The 25,897-nt window shown below is 51.0% G+C and overlaps 1 protein-coding gene across 2 annotated transcripts; it reads right to left on the reverse strand.

Moving 5' to 3' along the window:
• Positions 1-15,869: 15,869 nt before the first annotated feature.
• PI16 (peptidase inhibitor 16) lies at positions 15,870-24,714 on the reverse strand. Of its 2 annotated transcripts, none has more exons than XM_076358151.1 (6): positions 24,497-24,714; positions 21,778-21,996; positions 21,041-21,150; positions 20,148-20,236; positions 17,697-19,691; positions 15,870-17,319 (listed from the first exon to the last, which is right to left on the reverse strand). In XM_076358151.1, exons 1-6 carry the CDS (start codon positions 24,647-24,649, stop codon positions 17,180-17,182), a joined length of 2,706 nt encoding a protein of 901 aa, XP_076214266.1. In that variant the 5' UTR covers positions 24,650-24,714; the 3' UTR covers positions 15,870-17,179. The 2 variants fall into 2 exon arrangements, with proteins under 2 accessions (XP_076214266.1, XP_076214265.1); XM_076358150.1 differs by having other exon boundaries at positions 15,870-17,322.
• Between the last annotated feature and the right edge of the window lie 1,183 nt (positions 24,715-25,897).

Here is a 25,897-nt window from a genome sequence, read left to right on the forward strand (position 1 = left end):
AGCCTCCACTGTGGGGTTTGACTTCACTGTTCAGTTGCCTCCATAGACACGTAATGTGCTTGAAGCTGCATGAAATGGCCTTTGGATGAGCTTAGGACTGGCCAAAGTCTAAAATGGTTTGGCTTGCGGGATTCATTGCAGCTGCATCTCCAAATCCAGTTTGGGATGGGTCCCAGTGATGTGGAAAGTGAAGCCATCTCTCACTTTAGCAGGGAGAGTGCTCTCTACCACCACCCATCTTCTGGAAGACAGAGGAGAAACTGCCTTGGGTGCGTGCAGTCCTCCAGAGCAAGGTGGGATATGGGTCACAAACGGACTGCTGGGCATGTACCAAAAAGACTAGGAATGTTGCCAGAAACCCTAGCTTGGGTTTCTCCACTTCCTTGGTCTGTAGCCCCAGAGCTGTGTTTGTGAGAAGAGTCAGCTGCATCTTCAGCCTTGGTGGGAGAAGCAGGCAGGGAAGAGCTTGGATGGACTCTGGCCAATTGTGCTTCAGATGTGCTGTGGCAACAGTATGAATAATGCAGATAAATTAAATTCTTTTCTCTCTGGCTGAGGGCAAGGTGTCCCAGCTGAGAAGAACCGGGAGCCCACCCTTGTTAAAGCCAGTATTAGACTTAGACCTTCATGAGATCTACTGCCTCAAGCAATTCCATTGTTCAAAGCCCATTCAGTTAATTAGTACATTAACTAATTAACCTTCTCAGCATCCCAGGTAGGGAGTATCTATCTCCCAAAGGAAGAACCAGAGGCAAAGTGACTCACTAAGACTGGATGCAGGAGCTCAGCAATGCAGCTGTTAAGTCTGGTTTTTTCCTTCCCAAATGATTTTGTTGTTGCTGCTGCTGCTGCCGGCTTATGTACATAGTTCACCTGAGACAGAAATGGAGGAGTCCTAAAGACTCCTGAGAGAGTGCTCAGGCCTGGTGGGGAAAGGTGCTGCTGGACAAACCTGGAGAAAAGAATCCATCCAAATATACCCAGAGAAGGCAATCTGGTTCACCCACATGCTCGCACCAACTAAGGAAAAAAGTTAATGCCATTTCTCCCCATTCACAAGGAAAGTTTTTCTCATCAGCAAATGAATAAAGTCCCTTTGCTTCTTATTCGCACTTTCATCCACTCTAAATTTCATGAACCAGAAGCAAAGTGGCCAGTGCAGGGAAGAGAGAGCATGTGAGAGGTGACGGTGGGGCTGTGTTTGTACGGGCTCACTGGGATGTGAATAGACCAGAAGGATAAGACCCGAAGAGACTCCAGCAAACAGCGAGGGGAAGCTTTGATGCTGAGGAAGTCCACAGACTCAAACACATGATGATGAGCAGCTGATTTCCACAGCTCTACAACGTGGTAGGAAAAAACAGAGCTAAAGCACAAGGATAGAGTTCTTCGGCTTGCAAGACCCATGACAGCATCACAGACCCTTTCTCAGGAGTCCTGATCACAAACAGAAATGGGAGTCTTGTTCTCCTCACCCAGCTCTGATCTGCAGTCAGACAGCACGCTTTGCTCTACCTACTATCAAATGACAGTCCTTGGCAGCAAATATATGTGTGTAGAAGAATGAGAACCAACTCCTGCATTCAGTGATTCGTCCCTGAGGAGGAGAGTCTCCTAGGGCTTAAGTAAGGGCCCAAGTGCCTTACCAATCCTTTGCTCCTGGTTTTTGACTGGCTTTTGCCCAGGCAGTAAGCCCTTCACAACACTGGAAGCTTGAACAGCAGTATCAACAGTGTGCCTTGAATGAGAACTCTGGTGAGGCCACAGCAGCAACGTCTGAAAGCAGAAAGCACCAAGAGCAAGTGGCCTGTCCTGTAGAAGGGACTCCTTTCATGACCACGTCTTAATCTTCCACCAGTTTACTAAGCCCACAGCAGCCCACATTGGAGGCTACAAAAATATCCCCCTGCTCAGCAACTCCTCCTTTGTCCTTTGTAAAGCTCCAGCATTTTAATCATATTCACACCTCTCTCTCCTCACACAAACCATCTCGGCTCTCTCAGTAACCCAGGTCCACAAAACCCGTGCCTTCGTGATCTCCTTCCCTTGCTTACGCAGTCAGATACCTTCCCCTCCATGCTAATAAGCCTCTCAAGCGCATACCCCCTCTTGTTTACTCTTAAGTTCTTATTCCCATCCTTCACCCCGTGCACCCCCCCACCATTTGACTAAGATATATTGAATAAGCAACTAGTGCTGAGAGGTTACATGTGATTTTGTGGGGGCTATTAATGCCTTCAGCAATCCCAGCCCTATGCATGTCCCTAATCCCCTATTGCTCCATCTCAGGACCCACCAGGAAGGTGCTGCCTGGCTCATCTAGGGACCCTGTTATTGGGAAAGGCAAAACACCCTGCCTTGTATCTTGTGCAGCCCTGTTCATAATAAGTTTTCACTTAGAATAAGGACAAAAATAAAGTTCTTCAGTTTGTCAGGGTTTTTCTAGAAGAGAGTATTGGTGTCAGAGCAGCTGAAATTGTTCCTCATTCCTAGCTTCAAACTGACATGCTGCATCTGGCCATTTCTTGATCTATTGCTATAGGTGTCTAGAGCCCTTTGGTCTTTATTCTGCAAGCTGCCTTGATGTTTTTCCTGGAAGAATATTGCACAAGAAATGCAATATTCTTTCAGTACAAAGGCTAGGGTTTTAAATTGAGCCTTGCCTTCCCAAATCCTATTAAAATAAACAGGACTTAGATCTCTCAAATACCTTCAAAATTCCCAAACTACAAAGTTAATATAAAGTGCACAAACCTGCCTCTGAGGTCTTGAGGCTGCCCACCAAGCCCATATGAGAAGTTAGGATGGGCAGGCACTTGATAGAGTTTGTTACAGGTGATGCTTATTTTCAGGGACATTTTAATAAGACTAATCATTCACAGCAAATTACTAAGCAATACATTCATAACAATTTTCACCTGGAGATCTCAGGATAATTTGCAGGAAGTTGGTGAGGATCAGATGGTGAGGAATAGTGGTTATTAAAAAAATCTTAAGATTTTAGGTTTCTTCACAGCATAATTCAAGATGTTGGCATTATGTTTCTGCTCTGAATTACTCTGCAGAGAAATTGCCATCCCCACTGACTAGATGAAGCTTAGCAGGTCCAGCCTCCAGTGCTTAAATTTATCCCACATGAATACGCCATGAAGTGCCTTGTCCAATTAACAACCTTCCTTATACGATTTTCCTACAAGATCTGTAACAGCTTCAAAACTGTGCACAGATTTTGGCATTTCCAGTTCCCTGCATCCTTGGGGGATAGGGCTTGTAACTGGGATCTCTTACCCATCCTAAATCCTGGGAATAGTCCCGATTCTCACTGCTGGTCTTGCTCACAGAAGCAGAAAGCCCAGGGGGTGTTTGCTTTGTGTGCTCCTAATGGTCTTCCCGTGCCGGCTACTCTCGCACGAGGTCGCGAGGTGCTTGCCCTGCTCTAACAACCTCTTGTCTGGTTTTGGTCAGGACTTGAAGGGACTTAACCTCTGCGGTGGAGGGTGGGCTTCATCTGCAGCTTGTTGGCTTCTTCAGTAAGGCTGCTAACTAGGAGCTCAGCTCTGTGCTTTAGGGAGAAGAGGGTCGAGGAGGTTTCACTCCACTTTTCTCTGGTCCCTCAAGCTGTAGGCGTGCTGTCTAGGTGCGGTGTTGGTCTGTGGAAAGGCAGAAAGACAGATAAAAGTCATGGAGCTCACGAGGTGCTTTGCAGGCACGAGGCACTGCTGGAAAGAGCCAGCCAGTCACTGGGCAGGCAGGGCTGCCTGCAAGCCCTGCTGCCTGCAGTGTGGCTCAGCCCCATCCTCCGCTGCTCGCACAGCCTTTCACTCCTCCCGGGTTGCTCGGAGGGACAGGGACAGACCTGCACCCCACATTATGGGCAGGTACCTGGCAGCTGCCTGCACTGTCGCCTGGTGTGCTTGAGAGCGGAGAGGCGTCGTTGCAGGCCAGCCTGGACCCTGCACGGGCCTCAGCCATGTGGCTCCGTTTCTGAGGCAGGCTCGTCCAGACGGGAGCAAGCGAGGAAACCTCGGATCGCTCCTCCCCGGGCCTCCTCGCCGCAGGTGCTGCTAGGATCCGGGTTCTAGAGGCCATGCTGCCGCTGAGCCGCCGTCCCCAAGGCCTCCTCGCCTGCTCCGGGTTCCTCTCCCCCTCCCTGTGGGTGTTATTTACACCGTTTCCTGCCCAGGGAAGTTCAGGAGTTTGACGTTACTGGGTTGGTTTCCGCTCCTCTGCCTGGCTCCCATCGGGAGCTCTTGCAGAGCTCGAGCCCTGTGGTGCCGGCAGTGGCCAGGCAGGAGCCTGCCCGTGCCAGCGGGCAGGATGGAGGTGCCAGCCAGGCCCAGAGAAGGAAATGTAACCCCTTTCAGGCCGGACAACTCGAGCTCAACCGGCTTGGGAGGGCTGGAAAAGCCGACCCCATGTCCGTCCCTCCACATCGGTCCTGCTGCGGGGCTGGACAGGGCCGCTCAGCCCCGGCGGGAGGAAGGGAGGACGCGCCCGGGCATCGCTGCAGAGCTTTTGGGTTCCTGCCGAATTGACGCCCTCCCCTCTCCCTCCCTCTCCCCCCCCATCCTTCCCACGTGCTCCCGCCTGGCCTGCGTCTCCCCTCCCTTCCCTTCTCCCTCCCATCCCGCAGCAAACAAAATGGCTGCTGCATGGCCATTTTGTTTTCCGTCTGAAAGGGGGAAGCCAGGACGCTGGGACTTGGCTCTTTTTTGGAGGCTGCGGCCATGTTCGAGCCCAACTCTCCCGTCTCTACGTGGCACCGGCTGTAGCGAGAGAGAGAGAGAGAGAGAGAAAAAAAAAAAAGAAAGAAAAAAAAAAAGGACCTTTTGGAATGAGACCAAAGTCAGAGGCAGAGAGTGGGTAGTTTTGGCGTATGTTGAGCACTGAAAATGCCTGGAATTGCCAAACTGAGCTTTTGTATTAGCAGCGTAAGGCTACTCGGTGCATGCAGAGTCGCGGGTCTGCACGGTATAGCTGGACGGAAAGGTTTGTTCGCTATATTCAATAAAAAAGCCCTCCTTTCTTCTGTATTTATAAAGTACCAGAGAGCACTGTTGTCTAATTTGTTTTTGGACGGGCGGATGGTTTTACACATCGGCTTGGTATGATTAGAGCCGGTCATTGCTGGACGGTAGCATTTTAACCTGTTGTGTGTCCTCTTGTTTTTGGTGAATATGAGATCTGACCTTTCCACTGATCTGGCAGTGCCTGGATTTAGCTGATGTGATCGGGAGGATTTTTTTTTTAGGGATTTTTGTTTTGTTTATTGCCTTCTTGCCTTGAAAGTTTTCATCTCGGGAATACAAAATCTTAATTTAAATATTAAAAGAAATAGCTGTTCTTGGCTTTTTAAGCCCTTGCTTTTCTTACGAGGACGGAGCTGTACTGAGATAACAAGCTGTTTACTGCACCAGCGTGTGTACTGCACCAGAGTGTGTATCCTGCATACGTTAAGGTGTGATACATGACAGAGACGCCATCAACAGTAACATGCCTTGAAAGTTTATGGGAACTTGGTGGCGTTACCATAAGATTTTGCGCAGAAGCATGGCAAAAATACCAGAACATGCGCCAAATAAAAGCGATTTTTTTTTTTTTTTTTTTTTTTTTAAAAAGTGATTCTGCATTTCCTTCAGTAGCCTGGATGTCTTGGAGTTAGTAGTCACGTCTCTTCGTTCATGGATGCTCGGAGGAGCAGATCTCTGTCCAGTGGCATGGGGGGGATCGGGCTCTGATAAAGGCATCGGTGTTGGGGTGATCGTCCTACCTTTCCTTGAGGGGCTGCCCGGACATCTGGAGAGAAGCAGACACTTTCAGAGAGGAGCTGGGAAGGAGAGCAGAAAGAGGCGAAATCGCTTTTCTTGCACAGAAAGGTATTTGCCTCCATATCTGCTTGGCTTGCTTACAAACGGACAATGTAAAGAATTGCATGGGCGACGGTGGTCCCGGAGCCGGGGCTGCATGTGTGGGCGCTGGGCGGGCGGTTCGCATTGCATATTAAATGTTTTGGTCCAAATCTACGTTAGGGGTGGACGTTACCTGCGCACCTTTCGTGAGCAGCTTTTGAACTGAACATCGAGAAGGAAAACAATATTAATGGAAGAGTTTTATGGAGTATTACAGGGAAGGATCTTCTTCCTTTCGATTTTTGAGTTAACCTATAGAATTGAGTATGGAGCAGGTAAAAATAAACCAAAAAGATATTTTTTTCTCTTATATCTCTTGATTTTTAGTATTTTGGAGAAATTACTCTATGAAATATCAATAGTGCCTCTTTTACTTTTATGACAAAAATTCTGGGATTATTTTTTCCTTCAGGAGAGTGTAAATTGTATGCTAATTTACAAGGAAAATACATGAACGTTTAGAAAAACCATTACCTTTGTGGCTATCTTTAATAATGGATTTATGAAGGGTTCATAAAAGATAAGTCGTGTAACAAGCAGGTTACAGATGCATGTATTATAGATAACAATACCAGATTCATTAATGATGATCCAGATGTTTGTAAACATCTGATAGGACTTGAAACAACCCCTAACAGATGAGTAGCTATTTATTAAGATATCTGCTAATTGTTTACTAATAAATAAATGCTACAACAATGTTGATATGAAATACTACCTACGTCATTAAAAAAGCATGGAGGAAAAGCATTGCTGAGACATGGGGGCTGTTGCAGGAATGAACTTCAAATATTTTTACTTCCATTTCCCTTTGCCTATTTGCAGCACCTTTGATTAACTCTTTTGAAGTGTGATATTTTAATATCGACTCCAGGATCGGGTGTCTGGGAAGATGGTTGGCCTTGCTTTTCCGAGAGGTTTGCCTGGCCTGTGAGAAGTTAAAAGCAACTTGTCCTTGTGGCTACTTTGGCAAACGTCATTTTTTTTGCTTTCCAGTGGCACGGGGTGCGTTCAAGATGTTTTTTTGGGCCGTCTGCTGCTTTTTCTGTGAGCGTGTTCCTCACTGCTGGCCGGTAGAGTCGCGCGGCTCTGAATGGTGCTGTATATGGCTGCATGCCCCGGCCATGTTGGGGAGCTATTAAAAACCTTCCCCACCTCTTTTTGTTTTTGCTTATTTGGGGTTGGGTTTTTGTTTTTTGGTCTGTTTGCTTTTTATTTTTCCACTCCAGCAACGCGGCGAGGCGAGGACGTGAAGTCACTACCAGCTTCCCTACAGGCAAAGCTAAGGAAACAAAATGGCCGACGGTCAGCCATTTTGTGCCAACGCAGCCGGCTGGCTGCACGCAGGCTTCACGTTGGTCGGGGCTGGTTCTGCTCCAGTCCAGCCCGTGCTCCAGGAGGCTGAAAAGCCTCTCAGAGACGCAGGGCCCTGATTTCCCGCTGAGAAGCCCTGCCTGTCCCCGGCACGTTTTGGCACCGACGCGCGGGTCTGTGGCTATACAAAGGCTGAAAGCAGTGTCTGCTTCTAAAGGAGCGACTTTGTTGTTTTATGGTTTCCTCCTCCCTCCTCCCCCCTCCTCCATTTCATTCAGTGCTCCTTAATAAACCAGATCAGCTCCTCAAAGCTTCGGAGCCTTTCCAGCTACTCTCCGAGGTGAGCTCTGTGCCTCCCTGTTTTAAAGGCAGAGACTTGGCCATGCTCGGGCATCTTTGGTCTGCAGATGCTTCGAAATTTGGGGGCCATCAGCTTGAGTTGTCTGCTGGGGGTCATCACAAGCCGCCCTGAGCCCTGCTAACTGAAGAACAATTGTAGGTCACCTCTCCCTCCCAAAAATGAGTCTGAAAGCTGGACTGGAAATGCCATTTTTTTGCCAGCCTGGAGGATCTTGCTGTGAAGAAACTTATTAATCCTTTATCTGCCCATTTCTCTCGCCCCTCCAAGCACCTCTAGACAGCAGGACTGTGCTGTGGCACACGCTGAGCCGGGGGACCTTCCTGCAGTCTCTCGCAGAGACTGACTGAGCTTTTTCACAAAAATCACATTTGGCTAGTTTTGAAGGACTCATATGAATCTGGGAAGGGGAAATTGCAGTGCCACTACCTTAACGTCTGCACAGAAAATGGTGTTTTTCAAAAAGAGGTCCAGTTCTTAGCAGTCAAGTATCCAAAAATCTTCGAAAGCTGGGCTTAAATAACTTAGAAGGCAGTGAGAGGCTTTGGGGTATAGGCTTCTGACTCCTACAGACCCTGTTGGCTATTTTATCCAGAATTTTGCATAGCTACATCACATTCAGGCACTTGTAAATCTAATGCTTCAGCAGCGATATGCTAGAAGGGAAGGCTTCGTGTCTGGAAAGCAGGGCAGAGCTGGAACGCAGCTCACTTTGGCGATTGCCTTGGGATTTTTGCTGAGAATCTCGGTAGATACAGAGTTTGCACAAATCTTATGGCTGCATGGATATATGACTAATTCATAATGCCTCTTTGTGAAACCCCAGTGGGGTTTTCCCATTGAGCTGCTATCCAGTATGTGTGTGATCTTCTCTCTCTCCCAGGATCTATGATTCTCCTGCAGATATTAAAATGGAACATCACTTTTTCCCTCTCTGTCAAAGACAGTTGGGAGAGGTGGATATCGACCTGTCCTAACCTGGTTAGGCTGGCCTAGGCAAACCTTTGCCCTGGCAGTGTGACGACAGACTGGAGCAGGACTTCCCAAGGCTGGTTCCAGTGTCAGCTTTACCATGGACTTGCTGTGTGATCTTTGGCAAATTTGGTCACCTCTCTGCTTCTCCTTCTTTCCCCATCTTTTGTCTTGATGGTTTAGACCACAAGCCATCCAGGAGAGGGGCTTGCTCTGATTGCCATTTGTATAGCACCTAGCACAAACAAGTGTGACAGTGATACTAAGGGTAGGATGGTCATGGTGATCCTTACCGAGCATAGCATTCCTAAATCCTCCTCTTTGACTCCTTTCTTCACGGATCCTGGCAAGATCAGGATTGCAGAGTCAGCAGCTGGGTATTCCCGAAACCTATACTCGTTAAGACAATTATTATAATTAAATCTCCAGTTTTCAGGATTACTTATAGAAGTCAGAAGGGATTTTTTTTTCTCTCCATGTATAATTAGATCTATGTGAACTAGGAGTTATTTAATGTAATTTCCCACCCACAGTTTGAGAGTGGCCCAAATGCCTATTCTCTGCAATGGTATCAAGAGTGACCTTTTAAATGCCTGGCCTATTCATCTTGCTTATACGCTTAAAATAATATAAGCCACCAGATTGGGAATCAGGAAAAATTGTTCCTCCAGGTCAGTTGCCAAGAGTCTCTTCAGAGAAGATTAGTGTCCTCTGCTATATGCATCACCTGATGCAATCATCTGGGCCACCCACCTCCCCAGTCCTCTACCATTGCAGCAACCACTGGCTTTCTTGCCACCATGATCCCTTCTGGTTGATGCCTGTGGCACTAGCTTAATTTTTGGCGGGCTGAAACACTTTAGTCTAAACTAATACTTCTGCCCCTGAGGAGGCAGAGTGGCCTGTGCCAGACTGGATGGACCTTTGAGCCTGATTGTAACCTTGGTGAAGCTCTGCCTGGTGTTGCACGTCCTAAGGAGGGATGTGCAACCTCTGTGCATCACTTTCTATGCCAATAAAACAGGAAGAATAATGTTTCCCATCAGAAGGCTGTTTGGGATGCAAGGTACTTGGCACTGTGGGTGGGCCGGGTACTTAAATGCTATAGGAATCAGTCCTGCAACACTGATTTTTTGACGTTCTTTATAGCCTGTCGCACTAGGAGAGGCCTGGGCCAGATGGCCTGGCACACTAGGTCATCCCTTGTGAAGGCTGAGTTTGTCAAAGGAAATTAAGAGAATTACCTGGACTGTGTTGAATGCCAGTGAGGACTTCTGGACAGCTCTGCAAAGGAACAGGGGCACTTTCCAAACCTCGCTGCAAAGATATCCTTGTACCCCAGGCCATCCTAAACTCTCACCTCAAGGATCCCAGCTGCAATAGTTCACCAAATCTTTGGGAATCTCACTTATTTAGGCTGTTGCCTGTTCGCTGTGGAAGCACGAAGCATTAGGCAGCCTTTGTCCCTTCAGGGACTTCTGCCTTAGCCCCTGCCTCTCTCACCACAACACTCAGCAGATGTTTGGGGAGGCTGGGGACACCTCCTGCTGAGCTCTCATGGGAAGTCCTCCTTTGGGTCTCTGCTGTGCTGCACATGCAGCCCGCTTAATGTGCTACTGGTGGCTCCCTTTTCGTTACGTCTTTCTTTAATCTTCAAGGGGAATTCTTTCTCATTGCAAAAGAACCTCACACGTTTCTTTTAAACTACCAACTTAATACCTTGCATCTGTATTTGGGTGTACAGAGAATGAAAATGTCTCAGAAGGTGAGCCAAGGGCTTGGGGGGAAGCCAGTCTGTCTCAGATCCATGCTAATATTGCCTGGCTGTGCTATAGCATTAAAGGGACACCAAGCCTGCCTGTTGCACTCATTTGTTTAGGAAATGAGATCTGCCTTGATGTACTCGATGCCATTACATTTACAGCCTAAAAGCTTCCTTGTACTCAGTTATTTCTAATCTGCTCAATTCCCTGGAGCGCATAGCAGCTAAATTGATGGATTCTCTTATCTGGTCTGGCAGGTTTGTTCTAGATATGCTGTGTGTTCAAGAGGTGAGGTCAGCCTGGCTGTATGTTACTTGGCGTTATTGCAGTTTCAGGAGAGCTGTGCTATCTGCATGTATGGCCCTGGGTTCAAAGGAGAGGGCTGCTGCTTCCCTAAGCCCTTGGGTGCATAAAGTTTGCAGCCAGTGTGATTACCAAGGATAAAGTATAGTCTAAGGGGACTGAAGGAGATTTAAAGAAGGAAAGGGAGCTCTACACAAGGTTGGGTATGAGACTCCTTTTCCCTAACATCATGAAGTCTGATGAATTTTCATGCATTTCTGTTCACAGGAGCCGTGGAGCAGCCGATGCCTGGATAAGGATCATTTCATTGCGTTAGACTGCCACGGTCCCAAGCTGTCCTTGAGGCTGAGGTAGTAGATTGAATAGTTGTGGAGTCCGATCCTCCCTTTGAGCTAACTATACAATCTACTGTCTTTCCTAAGGAGACAGTCAGGTCTTCAGTTCTCGTCATCTACTTCTACACCAAGCATGGAGGCAGGTGGTGCAAGTAATGCAAAACCAGTGATACGGCTGTGAATCAGACGAGACCTCTGTACTGCTCTGTGGAGGTGAGGTAGTAGGTTGTATAGTTTGGTGGGAGGGATTTTATCCCATTTCAGGTGATAACTATACAGTCTATTGCCTTCCTTAAAGAGCAGCAAAACCACTGGAGGACTGGCTCAGCCCACAGAGCTCCCGAGGCATCAGTTCTTTCTGTTGAGGATCCCAAAACACAGCATGGCATTGTTGAACAACTCGGTGGGTCTTCTTTTATAGCATCCAGGATTGCATTCTTCCAGGGACTGCTCCGTGCCTCAGTCATATGAGCATGGAGCCACCTACTTACAGAAAACATTACGTCTCTGTTTAATGGGTGCACGAGAAACAATGAAATGAGTTGGTGCATCAGCTCCTGGTGTTCAGTTCTATTCTTTTTTTGCAGGAGATGGGCTCAAGTTGTAAAGGGTTTAAGCGTGCAGTTCTTTTCTGGTCTGTTCTCAAGTCTGGAGGGGAGTAGATACTTTGGTACAAAGAGGATAGATCTGAGCTTGCGATTTAAGTTTGTAGCACCCAGTTCTGAAATTTGGGTTAAGAACTAGATCCAAGAGCAAGCTTAGCCTGTGGACTCAAAGCCCTGGGAGCTGATCAGATTTGGCTGGTTGGCCCCTGCTCAGGAAGTGCATTCTGTTTTGGACAAGTTCCCAGCTCTCCCATGGTACAGAGTTAGAGGGTGGTTCTTTCTGATTTGATAATCCATATCAACCTAACTCACTTATATGCAAACCCTGATGAGGAGATTAGGGCTCCTGTGTATTTACATAGGATAAACCAATGATTCAGACTAACACCCTGTCCTAGAGGGGAGACAGGTAAGGAAGAGATGTGAGCCAAAGGGAGCAAGTCCTAATCCTTCTGGGTTCTCTGAGGCAGGTAGCACTGTCATCTGACAACAGACATATGAGAAGACAGCATGCTTTAGAGCTCTGGCACTTGACAAGGGACAGGGAATCGTTATTTCTTCTCTTAGGAGCAGATGGGACTATCCCTCTGCCATATTCCAAAGTAAGTAGGATCAAGACCGTGAGTGGAGCTGTAATACGACCAGGGCTGCATCAGTTCTTCAAGACTGAAGGACATCTCAGGCCACTATCGCTGCCATCTCACTGTCAGGGAAACGCGTGAGATCTGAGACATCAGGAAGCGAGGGCAAGCAGAGGACACCTTCTCAGATGAAGTGGGAAGAGAGCTGCAAAAAGAAATTGGAGCCCTCAGATTTCACCCTGAGGAAACGCACAAGGAGACCCAGACCTGACTGCTTGGGCCATAGGACTCCCCAAAATGAAGCAGTCTGTTTAAGGCTCCTCTGCTTCTCGGGATGGGGCATAGCTGCGGCGAGGCTGGGACGTGACTTCCTCAGGCTGGGCAACAGCTGGTGGGTGGGGATGCCGCAGTGTCTAGCAGTGAAGGAATGCAGTCCTCTCTCCATAAATCCGGCTCTTCAGCAGTCCTGGCGACTTGCTGTGCAAAACTACAGCTTGGTCCTCTTAGATGCATTATTATCCTCCAGCCGCTTGCTGAGGGGCAGGGCTCCTACCCGCAAATTACTTGGAAGGTACCAAAATAGCACCACAAGGATGGGAACAGAGTGGCACATCCACTTCATATTTAAGAGGTATCCCCTAGAAAAGAACTAATCCTGTGCGTCCCAAATGAATTCAGTTCAGTCTCCCTCCATTGCATTGATGTTAATGCAGAGAATCTCAAGCAGTGAAACTGTGTGAGCTGGAAGCCATGAATGAAATATTACTGGAGATATTATCTTGTGAAAATAAACTTGTTTTGACTTTTTAAAAACAGTGTCTTTTTATTGCCTTGAAGCGAGCTTGGTTGGTGAATTGGGACCTATAGAGGGGTGGCCAGCATTCCTGCGTGTCACTGACCAAATTCTCCGGTTGACCAAAATCTTGATCATGCAAGGGAAGCCACAGCCAGGACACGATGAGAATGTGGGGCAGACTGGGTTGGCCGAGCAGCTGAGACCATCCGTTTTGGCTGTCAGTATGTGCTTTCCTGGGCCAACCCGAATCCTATCACGAAGCCCTAACCTGCTTCCTCATGCTCAGTCAGCTCAAGGGCTGCAGGTTGGGCTTCTCTCTGCCTTGGATAGTCCTCGCTATAAGCACGTCTATAACTCCAATACCAACAACAGGAGAACACAGGGACTTCCAGGCTCGACTAACCCATCGTCTTGTCTCTGATAAATCACAACTAGGGCTCAGAAACCTGGCAAGGCAATATTTACTTTTTCTAATGCTTCCTGGTATACGGGAAAGGGCAGCCTCTGCCCAGGAGGGTTAGCAGGCTGTCCGAGCTTATAACTATGGATATTTGGGACACCCAGCTAACTCGCTGGCCAGGATGCCCAGGCACGTCTCAGTGGGGCAGCCGCGCTGTGGCAGCAATGCCATCACTGGCTGCAATGGTGGGGAGGGGCAGGCACCTTCTTTTAGCAAAAAGCAGCCAGGAAACAAGAGGGAGAAAGGTGGGTCCCCGCCGGCACCCCTGGGGACACTGCAGGACGAGAGCACTTTCAGCCCCAGTACTCAGAGGGAATATTGGGCAGCTAGCCGGACCTACCAGCATCATGGCCCCAATTGCAAATCCCCCAGGATGGTGCACATGCTTGTTCCAACCCTTCCGACTCACCATGTTCAGGGGAGCTTCAGGAGCACGAAGCTAAGTGACCTCTCAACCTGCAGCGGGCATGTCCCTCTCCCTGCTGGGAAACAGGACCTGGGGTTGGGGCAGGGAACCAAGCAGGTGGGGTTAATGCAGCAGCCAAGCCTTATAAACACCACAAATCCCATGATTTTAACCCAACTGACCACAGCTGGTGGTTAAATGCCTCCTCCTCCTCCTACCACACATGGCTGTGGGGCTGCCAGGACCCAGCAGCATCTTTGCCAGGGTCTTGGCTCCTTTCCCCTCCAGGAGTTGCCTGCTGCCAGAGCATCCTTCATGCCAAACCCCCAAATGGTGTGGAAATGCTGCAAAAGTCTCCCTTGAATGTTTCGTGTCCTCCCCTGCGCACCACACCATACCCTGCCCTTGCCGTGCAGTCACCTTCCCTCCTTCCCTAACCCCCCCCTAATTTAGGATTAAACCAAACCAACCCAAATGCCCGTGCTGGCAGGGCTCAGCCCCGCTGTCCTGGGGTGCAGGGGGAAGAGGAAAGGGGATTTGCTTTCTGGTTTTGAATTTTCTGTTACAAGGAACTCTATAAATAGGTCCTTGCACAACTGCGTGTCTCCAGAAGTCAAAACCTTAAGGAAAACAAAACTCAACAGTTTTTACAAGGTTCACTAGCCCCAAAATCATGATAAAATATTTAAATCCTAGAATTATTTTGATGGTCTTCTGCTAACGCTGTTAATCAGCAGCACTGTTGCTCCCAGCTCCATGATGGCTCTCAGCAGGGTGGAGGATCCAGCATTGCAAAAAATCAGGTGTTGACCAAATGCCCTGATTTTGCTGGGAGGAGAAATGCTTTTCTGCTCTTTTTATTGCTTATAGGGAATTAATGCTACAGTCTCCTTCACCCAGATGCAAAAACAGTCACCATCCTGAAATGGTCTCCCAGCTCCATCCCTGCCTGAACCCTCGCCCCTTACAACAGGCGAACAGCAGCCGCTCCGGCTGTATTTCATAGAATCATAGAATCATTTCTATCATTTGTCCCTAACCCAAGGCTGGATTTTTCTTCCCCGAAAGCAGCTCAGCAGCAGGAGCTCAGCCTGCAACGAGAGCGTGCAGCAGCCACGGCACCTGGGCAGGAGGTTATTTTTAATCTGAATCTTAACTACATCTGATGCTTGTGATTAAATAAAGCACTAAACTCTCTGTGGGGTTCTGCGTAGCGAGTTCAGAGCTGCCCAGTTCTCTGCGGTGTCTCTCCCACTGCCATCTGCCGGTCACCGTTTAGCAGGGCTAGTGGTGACCGTGACCTAAAAAAACCCCGCAGGCAGCTGGTTTCCTGTAAGAGAGCTGGTGCTGCTGGGCTCCTGCAGCAGGATTTCAGGGAGAAGGGAAAGGCAGAGCCGCAGGGCAGCCTCGCCAGGCAAAGCAGGGGCAGAAGGATGGGGAAAAGCAAAAAGCAGAGGTCTGATCCCAGCGTCGCTCCTGTGCGGCGAGTTGACGCCTCGCAAGGCCCTTTCCCCGCGTGCTGCTCGCAGCTGGGTGATGTTCTGCAGCGAAAATGCTGCAGAAACACGGGATCTGGGGACACACACTTGCATTTAACTTCTTTCTTTGCTGCAAAGATGAAAAAGTGTGTGTTTGGGGTGGGAAAGGGCTGGCTGCTGGGCCTCTCAAAACAGGGAGCCAGAAGCGCTCCAGCCCCAGTTTTGATCTCTTTTTTTTTTTTTCCTCCAAGCTCTCTTCCTCTTGCTTTCCTTGCCCAAAAATTCCTGGTGGGGACACATTTTTGCTTTGCACTCAGCCGGGCGCTCAGGGAATATTCCCTGCGTCATCCTCAATCTCCTCCCCCCTTCTGCTGCTTTTACACAGGCTTAAAAACATTAAGTTGCAACCTTGCAAAAACCGGCACCCAGATGCTTTTGGAAAGCCAAAAAAACCCCTTCAGCACCCCCCAGGAGCCACGTTGTCTTCTGGCAATTCTACGTAAGCACACAATCAAGAGCATTTTACAGATGTAATAAGCAGGCCCCCAGCCTCCAGATCCCCCAGCGAGACACTGCACACCCCGCAACAGACTTTCACAACAGGATTTATTCAGTGCATGCTCTGGGGATGCACGGGACACAGCATTATGGGGGAGGACACGAATATTGGCCTTCAGGTCATTCTCCACCTCATCTGTTTAAGAAATCGAAGGACGCACCAACCAGAGAAGGGACTGTATCTCCTAGTCCCTTCCACCGGTCTGCAAAGCTTGTCGCATATTTAACACACCTTACTGGGAATCCTCAGGCGAAGGGAGCAGAGACATGGGGGAATAAAACACACAGCGTCCCAGACAATGAAAGCGGTCCTCCAACGAGTCCTGGAACCACTGGTAACCTCTAACATCATTCACCTGGCTCTCTTGAGCTCAAATTGTACCAGCACACGTGATGACTTGTTTCTCCTGGACCAGGTTCCACCACACGCAAAATATATGTCAACCGGGATCTGTATCTAAATTCAAATACACTGAAGTTATGCAAAGAAGGAAGCCATGCAGAAGAAAGCTGTATGAAGGAGCCGGTAACTCCTCTTCAGCGCTGAAGGTTTTTCTTCTATGCATGCACACAGGTGCAGGCACACGCGTAAAATAAAGTCATGGCAATGGACTAACTGTGGACTGGGTACATGCGGTAGAGAGCAGAAGAGAGGAAGGAGGCAAGGGTTGCAGAGGTGTGAGGAGGAGGAGAAAGGAGTACATCTGGGTAGTACTGGCCATAGCTATACCAGAACCAGGAAGGAAATAGAAATCCTCTCCCGTGGGGGGAAAAAAAAATAGCGCCACTCTTTTTGGACAAGAAGGAAAGAGAAGAAACTTCTCCAAAATTGAGACAAACAGACACATCAGGAGGGGAAAAGAGCATTTTTGTTGGAAACTCATCCTGACAAACACCAAACGCAACCACCATGTCTCATCTACAGACAAACACCAAAACCAATGATCACGTCTCATCGCCACTCCAAATCATTCTGCTTTCCCTGGGGACACGGTATGGTGGGGCCTGCCAGCCACACAGGTGGGTGGGATAGCTCATCATTTCCAGTTTGAAAACAGACCAGAAGCCCAGGCTGGCTGGGAAGAAGGGAGAAGCATCCAAGGTCACCAGCATTATGGCAGACACCCTCCTGCCCTTGGGTCTCCTCAGGAAGGGGACCAAGTTCCCATGGGACTGCCAGCTGCCCTTGGCTCGTCGGGGCTGGAGCAGGTAAGGCAGCGTAAGAAGAGAGCATGTCAACCTGAATTGTCCATGGTGTCTCCCAAGCCTACCAGGGTTGTGGAACAACCAATGCTGAAGAAAGCCTTGGTGACTGGTGCAGAGACAGCTGAGAAAGACCATTCAAAGTAGAAGGCCCACCAGGATGACACTGGGTAGGAGGAAGAGTGAAAGCCCCAAGCAGGTACTGGGGGCTCCAGCCGTGGACTGATCCACACTTGTCTGGTCTGAGCTTGTCTCCAGTTCTTCAGCGTCCAGGGCACCTGCTGGCAGAAGAGAAGAAAACGTGGAGTTAGAGGCGAAGATCTGGACAAAAGAGAAACTCCCGCTCATGCAGGTCCATCAGTGACGTGCACCAAGACACCGCGAGGTAGCAGTGCACCGATCCAGCGAAGGTGTGACACAGCTGGTGGGTTAGTGGGGAGCAGGCTGTAAACAAAACCATGCTTCACGAACGAGACATCCAACCAGCCCCTTTCAGTGTTAGAGGAAAGAGTGAGGAACAGGGTTGGTGCCACATATGAGAAGAGGATCCAGAGGACCAGTCCGATACTGGTTCCTCCCAAGCGCTCTCCATGCTGCTTGGGGATCACTGAATGTCTGAGGGTCCATGCCAGGACAGACTCCACAATTACCTTACCTGAGAGGGAGGTCTGGAAAGCAGGGCTCTGCCCTTTTTTTTCTCTGGAAGATGATGTTAAGCGCAAGAAGGTGGGCTCTTCAGGGCTGAAGACCACTGGCTTTGAGGGGGTTATGAGCTCAGCTTTATTGAAACCTAACTTGATCTCTGGAACAATCTGGCTGAGGGATGGAGGTGGACTGGAAAAGGCTGATTTCTCTTTCCCGTCCTCTTTGACCCCTTTATTTGTTTCTGGGACTGATTTGGGGTTGAAGGCTGTGTCCATGCTTTCTAATAAGGCTGGATTCTCTGTAGTTAAGGGACTAACAGGCTCTCCAGTGTCTACCTCTATTTCTGGAGATACTTCATAATCCAGGTCTAACGTGGGCTCAAAGGAAAGAGTTAGCCCAGTTGCCTCAGTAGGACTGGGTCTTTCTGTTTCAGTGGGTTCTGGGTTTGTGGTTGTGGCAGTTTTTGGTTGTGTCTTTGCTGTTGTGGTAGGTGCTGGTGGTGTAGTGGTGAGTTTTGGCTTTGCTGATGTTGTAGCGGCAGGTGTTGGCTTGGCTGTAGTGGTAGATGTTGGTGTGGTGGGTGTTGGCTTGGCTGTAGCTGTGGCAGGCTTTGGCTTAGCCAGAGTTGTGGTGGGTTTTGGTGTGGTGGGTGCTGGCTTGGCTGTAGCGGTGGTTGTGGTGGGCTTTGGCGTGGTGGGTGCTGGCTTGGCTGTAGTGGTGGTTGTGGTGGGTTTTGGTGTGGTGGGCTTTGGCTTGGCCGTAGTTGTGGTGGGTGCTGGCTTGGCTGTAGTTGCAGTGGGTTTTGGTGTGGTGGGTGCTGGCTTGGCCGTAGTTGTGGTGGTTGCAGTGGGTGTTGGCTTGGCTGTAGCAGTGGTTGTGGTGGGTTTTGGTGTGGTGGGTGTTGGCTTGGCTGTAGCGGTGGTTGTGGTGGGTTTTGGTGTGGTGGGCTTTGGCTTGGCCGTAGTTGTGGTGGGTTTTGGTGTGGTGGGTTTTGGTGTGGTGAGTGCTGGCTTGGCTGTAGTGGTGGTTGTGGTGGGCTTTGGTGTGGTGGGTGCTGGCTTGGCTGTAGCGGTGGTTGTGGTGGGTTTTGGCTTGGCCATAGTTGTGGGTTTTGGTGTGGTGGGTGCTGGCTTGGCCGTAGTTGTGGTGGGTTTTGGTGTGGTGGGTTTTAGTGTGGTGGGTGCTGGTGTGGTGGGTGCTGGCTTGGCTGTAGTTGTGGTGGTTGCAGTGGGTGTTGGCTTGGCTGTAGCGGTGGTTGTGGTGGGTTTTGGTGTGGTGGGTGTTGGCTTGGCTGTAGCGGTGGTTGTGGTGGGTTTTGGTGCGGTGGGTGTTGGCTTGGCTGTAGCAGTGGTTGTGGTGGTTGTTAGCATGGTGGGCTTTGGCTTGGCAGTAGTGGTGGTGGGTGCTGGCATGGTGGGTTTTGTCTTGGCCATGGCTGTGGTGGCTGCTGGTGTTGTGGGTTTTGGCTTGGCTGAGGTTGTCATTGGGAGCGTGGTGGCAGGTTTTGGCTTGGCTGTCGTGATGGGTGCTAGCGTTGCGGGTTTTGGCTTGGCTGTTGGGAGTGTGGCTGTGGGTGGTGGCTTGGCTGTAGTGGTTGGGAGCGTGGTGGTGGGTGGTGGTTTGGCTGTGGTGGTGGATTGTGGCCTGGCTGTGGTTGGAAGTGTGGTTGTGGGTGGTGGCTTGGCTGTGGTTGGGAGCGTGGTTGTGGTTGGTGGTTTGGCTGTGGTTGGAAGTGTGGTTTTGGGTGGTGGCTTGGCTGTGGTTGGGATTGTAGTTGCGGGTGGTGGCTTGGCTGTGGTTGTGGTTGGGAGCGTGGTTGTGGGTCTTGGCTTGGCTGCGGTGGGCACTGGTGTTGCGGGTTCTGGTTTGGCTGTGGTTGTGGTGGGCACTGGTGTTGCGGGTTCTGGTTTGGCTGTGGTTGTGGGTTTTGGTGTGGCTGTGGTTGGGGTGGATGGGCTTGCCTTTGTTGTCACAGGGGCTGGAGTGGTCTCTTCTACAGTGGGTTCTGGTAAGAGACGAAAAGTGCCGTGGGTTAGGGCTGGGGTCAGCTGACCTCAACAGATCCCCTGCACTGAGCAGGGCCAGCAGAAATCAGCTGGGGGGTGAAGCAGCAGCCAATCCCTCTCAGGTCACTCTGGGCCATCCCCCACACTCTGGGATTCCCAACCTGGAGACATCTCATCTCCCTCACACAACCTCCTGCCCCTTGGGATCAGGGCGTCCTCATGGGACAACAATTGCTGGCTAAGGGGGTACGAGGTCCTTGTCTGATCCTACTCATCTTGAGGCAGCTGACCTGTCTTAGGGGCTGCCATCGCACCCGATGTCTCATGATCCAGCCCTGGAACTGCTGGTCCAGGGCTTCCTGATAGCTCCAGGAGGGTTCAGAGCTTGGACCCCAATCCAGGGGTCCGAGTCCCAGCAGCCTGTCAAGGGACACGTGCCACTTTGCTTCACTTACCACACAAGGAGTTGACACAGACTCTACCCTCGGGACATTGCGAGCATGAGGGTCCTTCCTTGTACGGCTTTCGGCCTTTCATATTACCCCTGGAAGCAGAAGACGCCAAGAAAAAGAAGGTGTGAGGAGAGGGGGAAACACCCATCCCAAAGAGGGGGTCTGATTCAACTGGAATATCCCAGCCAAGGCAAAACTCAGGATTAATGTAAAAAGCAGGTCTTGGTCTCCTGCCACAGACTGTCAGTGCCGTTTACTCAACAGCCTGACCCCAAGGCTGCTAAAACCAGGGGAGAGAGCTCCATGGACCAGATCCTTCCCCACCCCTTAGAATAGAGCAGTCGTTGGGCATCTGGACACGTGATTTCGTCTCCCTTCTGCTCAGGACCCCTAAGAAGGTCAGCAGCAACCGGCCGCTCTTGTTGGTCTCACCAGCTCCGAGCAAGTGGTCCCCAAGGCTAGTCCCAGGGCTTTGCAAGCAGCCACCCACCTCTCCTCCCATGTCCAACCCTTCCTGCTGGTGCAAACGTGCTTCTCCACCCCAGGCGACCGCTGCTGCCGACGGGGAAGAACAAGACACAGAGCAGGGAGCTGCCAGTTGTACCCTCAGCTACTGCAGCATCAGCCTTGGGCAGCTCTCGGCGGGAACCCCCCTCCTCAGGTCTGGGCCAGGAGCTGAACCAGACCTCAGCAGTCGCAATCACGGGCAAGGATCACCACACAACCCTTCCTTCCTCTGTGACCAACCCAAGATAACAAAGGCCTTTCTTGGAATTGCTTCGCTTTTCTTTCTGAACAAGGCCAAATCCTGCTCTGCTATAGGGACTGAAGGAAGGACATTTCCAGCACAGAAACCCCGTCAAGATGCACCAAGCCACGCGAGGCATGGGACTTACGGGGGATAATAGTTGCAAACAAGCAGGTACATGTCTTCTGTTTCAATTCCATCGATCGTCTCACAAAACTTGGCCCCACAGCCGATCTGATGGGTGCTTGCCCAGACCACCTAAGGCAAAGACCAGGGGTGAAGGTGAGGTGACTGGAGGAAGGCGGACACCCTGTTGGCAATCTGTCCCCTGGCCTTGAAGGCTGCTCTGTCACCACACCAACGTCCCCCTCATCTCAGTGTGTGCCCCAGATCCCACATCCCCACGTTGCTTTAGCATTCAGGATCCTGCCCCTTGCCCCTGCCTGGATCACCTTCCCAACCTAGGGCTGCAGTCCGCACATCCAAGTGCCACAGCTTTCCTACCATATAGTCTACCCAGGTAGAGCATCACCATCTCTGCTTTGGTCCTGGAACCCTCCATGCATCCATCCTCATATTTACCACCACCATCTCTGCTCCTCCTTGCTCCCACCCTAGCTGTGAAGAAACACCGAGACCTCGTATCTCTGCCTAAGACAAGCTGGCACCCAGCTCTGCCGAGTAGCCAAAAAGGGCTGCAGAGCTTGTTTAAAAGAGGTCTTCTCCAAAAAGGCTGGTCGTGGCTGGCGCCATGCCCAAGCCCCCCTGTATCGTTGTGATTCCTGCCTCGTTCCCCATCTCTTTGCAAAGACTCTGGGAGGAGCTGGGGCTCTGGTACAGCTCCTTTCCCGACAACTCCATCCCTCTGCCCCACCAGCTTGGTACCTGGGTGTAGTGGCCACACATCTGCCCGGGGACACACGTGGAAGTCGTCAGATTGTAGTATTTCTCCTCCCCGTTCCAGTCTTCCACAGCGAATTCCAGGTCCAGGGTTGGGGCCATAGCAAAGAGGTTTTCCCCCCGTCGTCCCCTCTCCTTGTTGTGGTCCCAGATGCACTTCTCTGCATAGGCTTGAGCAAAGGCCTCCAGCTCCGTGTCCCAGCTCTGAAAGGAGCTCGGCATCAGCATACGGAGAGGGACACGGGGCTCTCCGACATACACAAGGACCGCTGGGCTCTCTGGCCACAATTTCCCCATTCATGAGTAAAATTCAAATCCCTACCCAACACAGTCCTCAGGAGAGGGGAGCTCCACAGCCAGTCCCAGCACAAACCAAACCTTAGCTTATAGGTCAAACAGGAGGTCAGTGCATCAGCACAGCTCTCACAACGTTGCCCGGGGCATCTCTATCATCATCATGGAGCATCCTCAACTCAGCGTGGAGAAACCGTGGAGTCGGATGAAAGAAGGCAGGAAACTCACCCTGGGTCACACAGGAGGGGGCCTGGGGACATCCCTCTTTGACCAGGGTGGGGATGGGAGGAGAGCGGGACACATCTTCCCCAGCAGCTGCACAGAGCCTGGGAGCACGCGCTCCTGGGAAACATCATCTGTTCGCCTGGATCCGAGACGTGGCCGGCCGGCTGCCTGCCAAGAGCCCCCTCCGGAGCGGCAGGGGCCCTGCCGCCAGCTAAGCCCACCAGCCTGCAGTCCCCCGCCGGCCGCGTTGATATGTGGGAGGAGGAGGAGGAGAGGTTTTCTCGCAGGGAGGCATACGGGGAACCCTACGCTGCAGCTGTTTGGACTGTCCTTGCACCATTTGATGGAGACAGCAGCTTTGCTTCTGCACTGAGCTGGAAGGCAGCCCAGCAACCGGCAGATCCTAAGAGGGGGACCTTCCCGGCCGGAGCCAGGGCTGGATCCAAAGGGGGACAGGGCATGGCCCTGATGCAGAGCACGTCACCATCAGGGTGTTGGGGGGATGTGGACAGGCCCTTGAGCAGCAGCGCTAAGGGACTCGGGGGGGAAGGAAACACCAAAGTATCTGGATGGGCGCACAGAGTGTTGGTTGACCTCCCACCACGGCCCCAAGCCAGGCTGAGAGCGATGGCTGGAAACCCAGTTTGAGGAGTGCACGCCCCTCTCCCTCCGGCACGGAGCTGGGCTCCATAAACAGGGGACTCACACCTGCAGGATTTGCCTCATTAAAAAAGAAAAGTGGCTTTAGACTATGTATCCCCCCCATCGCCTAACTATTTCCACAGCAACCAGATCCATGTCCCAAACAGAAGCGTGGGCTCACCTCAGCCAGGCACGGTGCCACGGCAGCAGGTGAACTCGGAGGCGAAGACAGCCCAAGCAAACGTCCTGGGAGGGAAGCAAGGACGGCACCCTCATGGAAAACCTCTGCTGCTGTAAGCTAGACATTTGTTGTGCTTCCAAAAAAAAAAAGCCTTTGGCTCTGGACCGCGAGCGGGTCCTGTATGTTTAAGCAGAAGCAGAGCAATGCTGCGGACTGGAGTATCTCAAAGCACGCGATCTGCAATCAAAGCTTCAGCCAGGAGCAGCAGTCACTGGTTCAGAATTGCTGCTGGCTTAAGGACCCTGAGAGATTTTTTCCCTCAGGCGTTCTCTAAGGCTTTGGTTCCAAAACCCTTATTCTCCAAGTTTTCCGAGCCTTGCTCTGGCAGTTGTCGTGGGATCGTGGTGCTTAGGGTCCTTGCTCTATCCCCTTTGAGTCTGAAGTCACTAGTCAGACCCCCTATACCTGAACAGAGCTTTTTCCTTCATTTGCTCAGCAAGCTCCCATTTACCAGCCCACAAAGGTTTAATTCAGCCTCTGCAACTTTTGGGCCAGGCAGGGAGTTCTCCTCCAAGCACTCGGTGACCGAAAGAGCAAAGCACTCCAACTATCCATGATAAACGCTTGTCCTCCTCCTCCACGCGTGTTGCAAACAGTGAGGAAAATCACATGCGGTGCAAGATAAGACACGATAGCCGAATTTTAATCAAATCAAGCGTCCAAAAAAGACAAAAAGCGGCACTAGCTCGAGAACTCATTTTTGCTGCCACTGCAGCCGCAAGTGATGGCGGGCACCTGACTCAGTTTCCCCAAGCAAAATGGGAGATCCCTCACTTCCAAGACAGCCATGCACAAGTCATGGTGGGGATTAGGAGAGTGATGGAAAGCCCAAATAACTGAATGATCTGGTTGTCACGTTTGAAGTTGACGTTCCCTCCTATAGATAGAAGCCCATTCACCTGCAAAGGCAAATAAAACGCCCCAGGCGATGCCCCACACAGCAGGATTCCCCCTCCAGCCTGGGGCACCTGCTCACGGCAATGTCTCGCCTGCCTTTCCTCCCCATCACAAGGAGCTCCAGCTGGCACACACGCGAGTGAGAGCTGCATCGCCCTCACACAGCCCATCAGGGGACTCGGGTCACACTTAGGAACTTCCACAAACAATCAGAGACAACTCTGCAGGTGAAAGCAAACTCATCTCTTCAGAGGGAAGGGAACCCCTTCATTGATACCTAGTTGTAGCCCTACAAAAGAATTGCTCTGCCTCCCCTAAGAACACCGTGATCACTCCTAGCACTAAGATCGAGGCTTGCGCTACACAAACACCCTCCGACATTCCCCTGCAATAAAAGCCACTTACCATCTTCAGCATATCCATAGCAGGAGGAGAGACCTGCGAGCGGTATTTATTATGCCCATCCAAGATTATCTTCTTTTCTTCATCGCTCAGGGACCAGCTCAGCTCCAGCGCTGTGAGCAACAGGAAAACAGGAGGAAGACCTGAGCTCAGCATCGTTCAGCCAGCTTCTGCTCTTAGCAGCCCACGGCTCTGGCAGTCAGATTTAAAGCACCTCCCAAAAGCAAGGAACACCCAACAGCTTGAAGATTGGGGAGGAAATGTATTTCTTTATTAGAGCACTTTCGGAGCCACACGGTACACACCCATCTCACATATTGGCCTTGATGGAGAAGCAGCAGTACGGCTGGTGCCGAGGGTGCAGGGTCCACTCCCCGAGACAGACCCTGTGCCTGAATCACAATCCCCGGATTGGCATTTTTCATCCAAACCTCTGCTGCTCCAAACCTCAGACATCCCCTTAGCCCTCAGTTACGGGTCCTCTCTTCTACCTCCTGTCCCTTTTCTCCTAAACTGTAATAATAATCCCTAAGCAACCAGCAAAGCCCTGTTTTACACGAGGGTCCTCCCCTGTCCCTGGAATGCAGCTGCGTCTAGAAACGAAGGCAACAAGATGCAACTGCTGAGAACAGTTTGCAGCACAGCAACTCCCCAGCTGGGAGTCAGAGCCCACCCTGTCCAGGCCCCTGTCTGTGCACCGGCCGTGTTGGGGGGAGAGCAGTGGGCAGCTGAGGAACGGCCCCCCCCGGGGCTCCCCCAGCCTGCTGGGAAGGTGGGGGTAAGCAGAGGGTTGATGCCCCTTCCCCGTGCCATCTGGAGAAGGGCGAGCAGGAGAGGAAGAACAGGATATAGAGCTGAAATTGCCCCCAAAAAAGGGGAGCTGAGAGCCTATAGCTGCCTTCAGGGCTGGCTGGAATCTGCAGGGGCAGGCTGTGCTCCCTCCCCAGGCAGACACCTGGAGGGCTCAACATCAGGTGTCCCGAGTCGCCCCGCCATGGAGACTGTCTGGCAGAGACCCTCCAGCCTGCCTGCAGCCTCTTCCTCCCCATCTGCGATTGTGCAACCGCCCCGGCTCTGCTCCAGGAGCTGCCTTTGGGGATCGCAGGCTATTAGAAAGGATCAGCGGGTGGGCAGCTCTGGCTAGCAGAGCCAAGTTAATCACACGCTGTCGGCTCTGCCTCCCCCTCTCCCCTCCCAGCTCCCCAGGCAACACTTTGCCATTTTTCCTTTTGCTTTGGACCACGCTGATCACCTCTCTTGCCACAACAGCTCTCCTACTGCTCCCCAAATCTCTTACCTCTGCATATTACCTTCACCTTCGTTAGGTCCAGTGTCTACCATACTCTCAATAGTCCAACAATTTCTGCAAGCAGGGTCTGAGGCTAACAGCTCAACAGGCTACCT

The sequence above is a fragment of the Aptenodytes patagonicus genome, chromosome 22 (genome assembly GCF_965638725.1).
Source record: "Aptenodytes patagonicus chromosome 22, bAptPat1.pri.cur, whole genome shotgun sequence".
Classification (NCBI taxonomy): Eukaryota; Metazoa; Chordata; class Aves; order Sphenisciformes; family Spheniscidae; genus Aptenodytes; species Aptenodytes patagonicus.

Excerpts from the sequence above, each read along its gene's own strand:
- PI16 (XM_076358150.1), bottom strand. The coding sequence starts at position 24,649 with ATGCTGAGCTCAGGTCTTCCTCCTGTTTTCCTGTTGCTCACAGCGCTG. Across the intron at positions 20,237-21,040 it reads GTTTGCAACTATTATCCCCC|GGGTAATATGAAAGGCCGAA; the intron begins GTAAGTCCCATG and ends TTCTGCTTCCAG. Across the intron at positions 19,692-20,147 it reads CTGTGTCAACTCCTTGTGTG|AACCCACTGTAGAAGAGACC; the intron begins GTAAGTGAAGCA and ends GTCTCTTACCAG.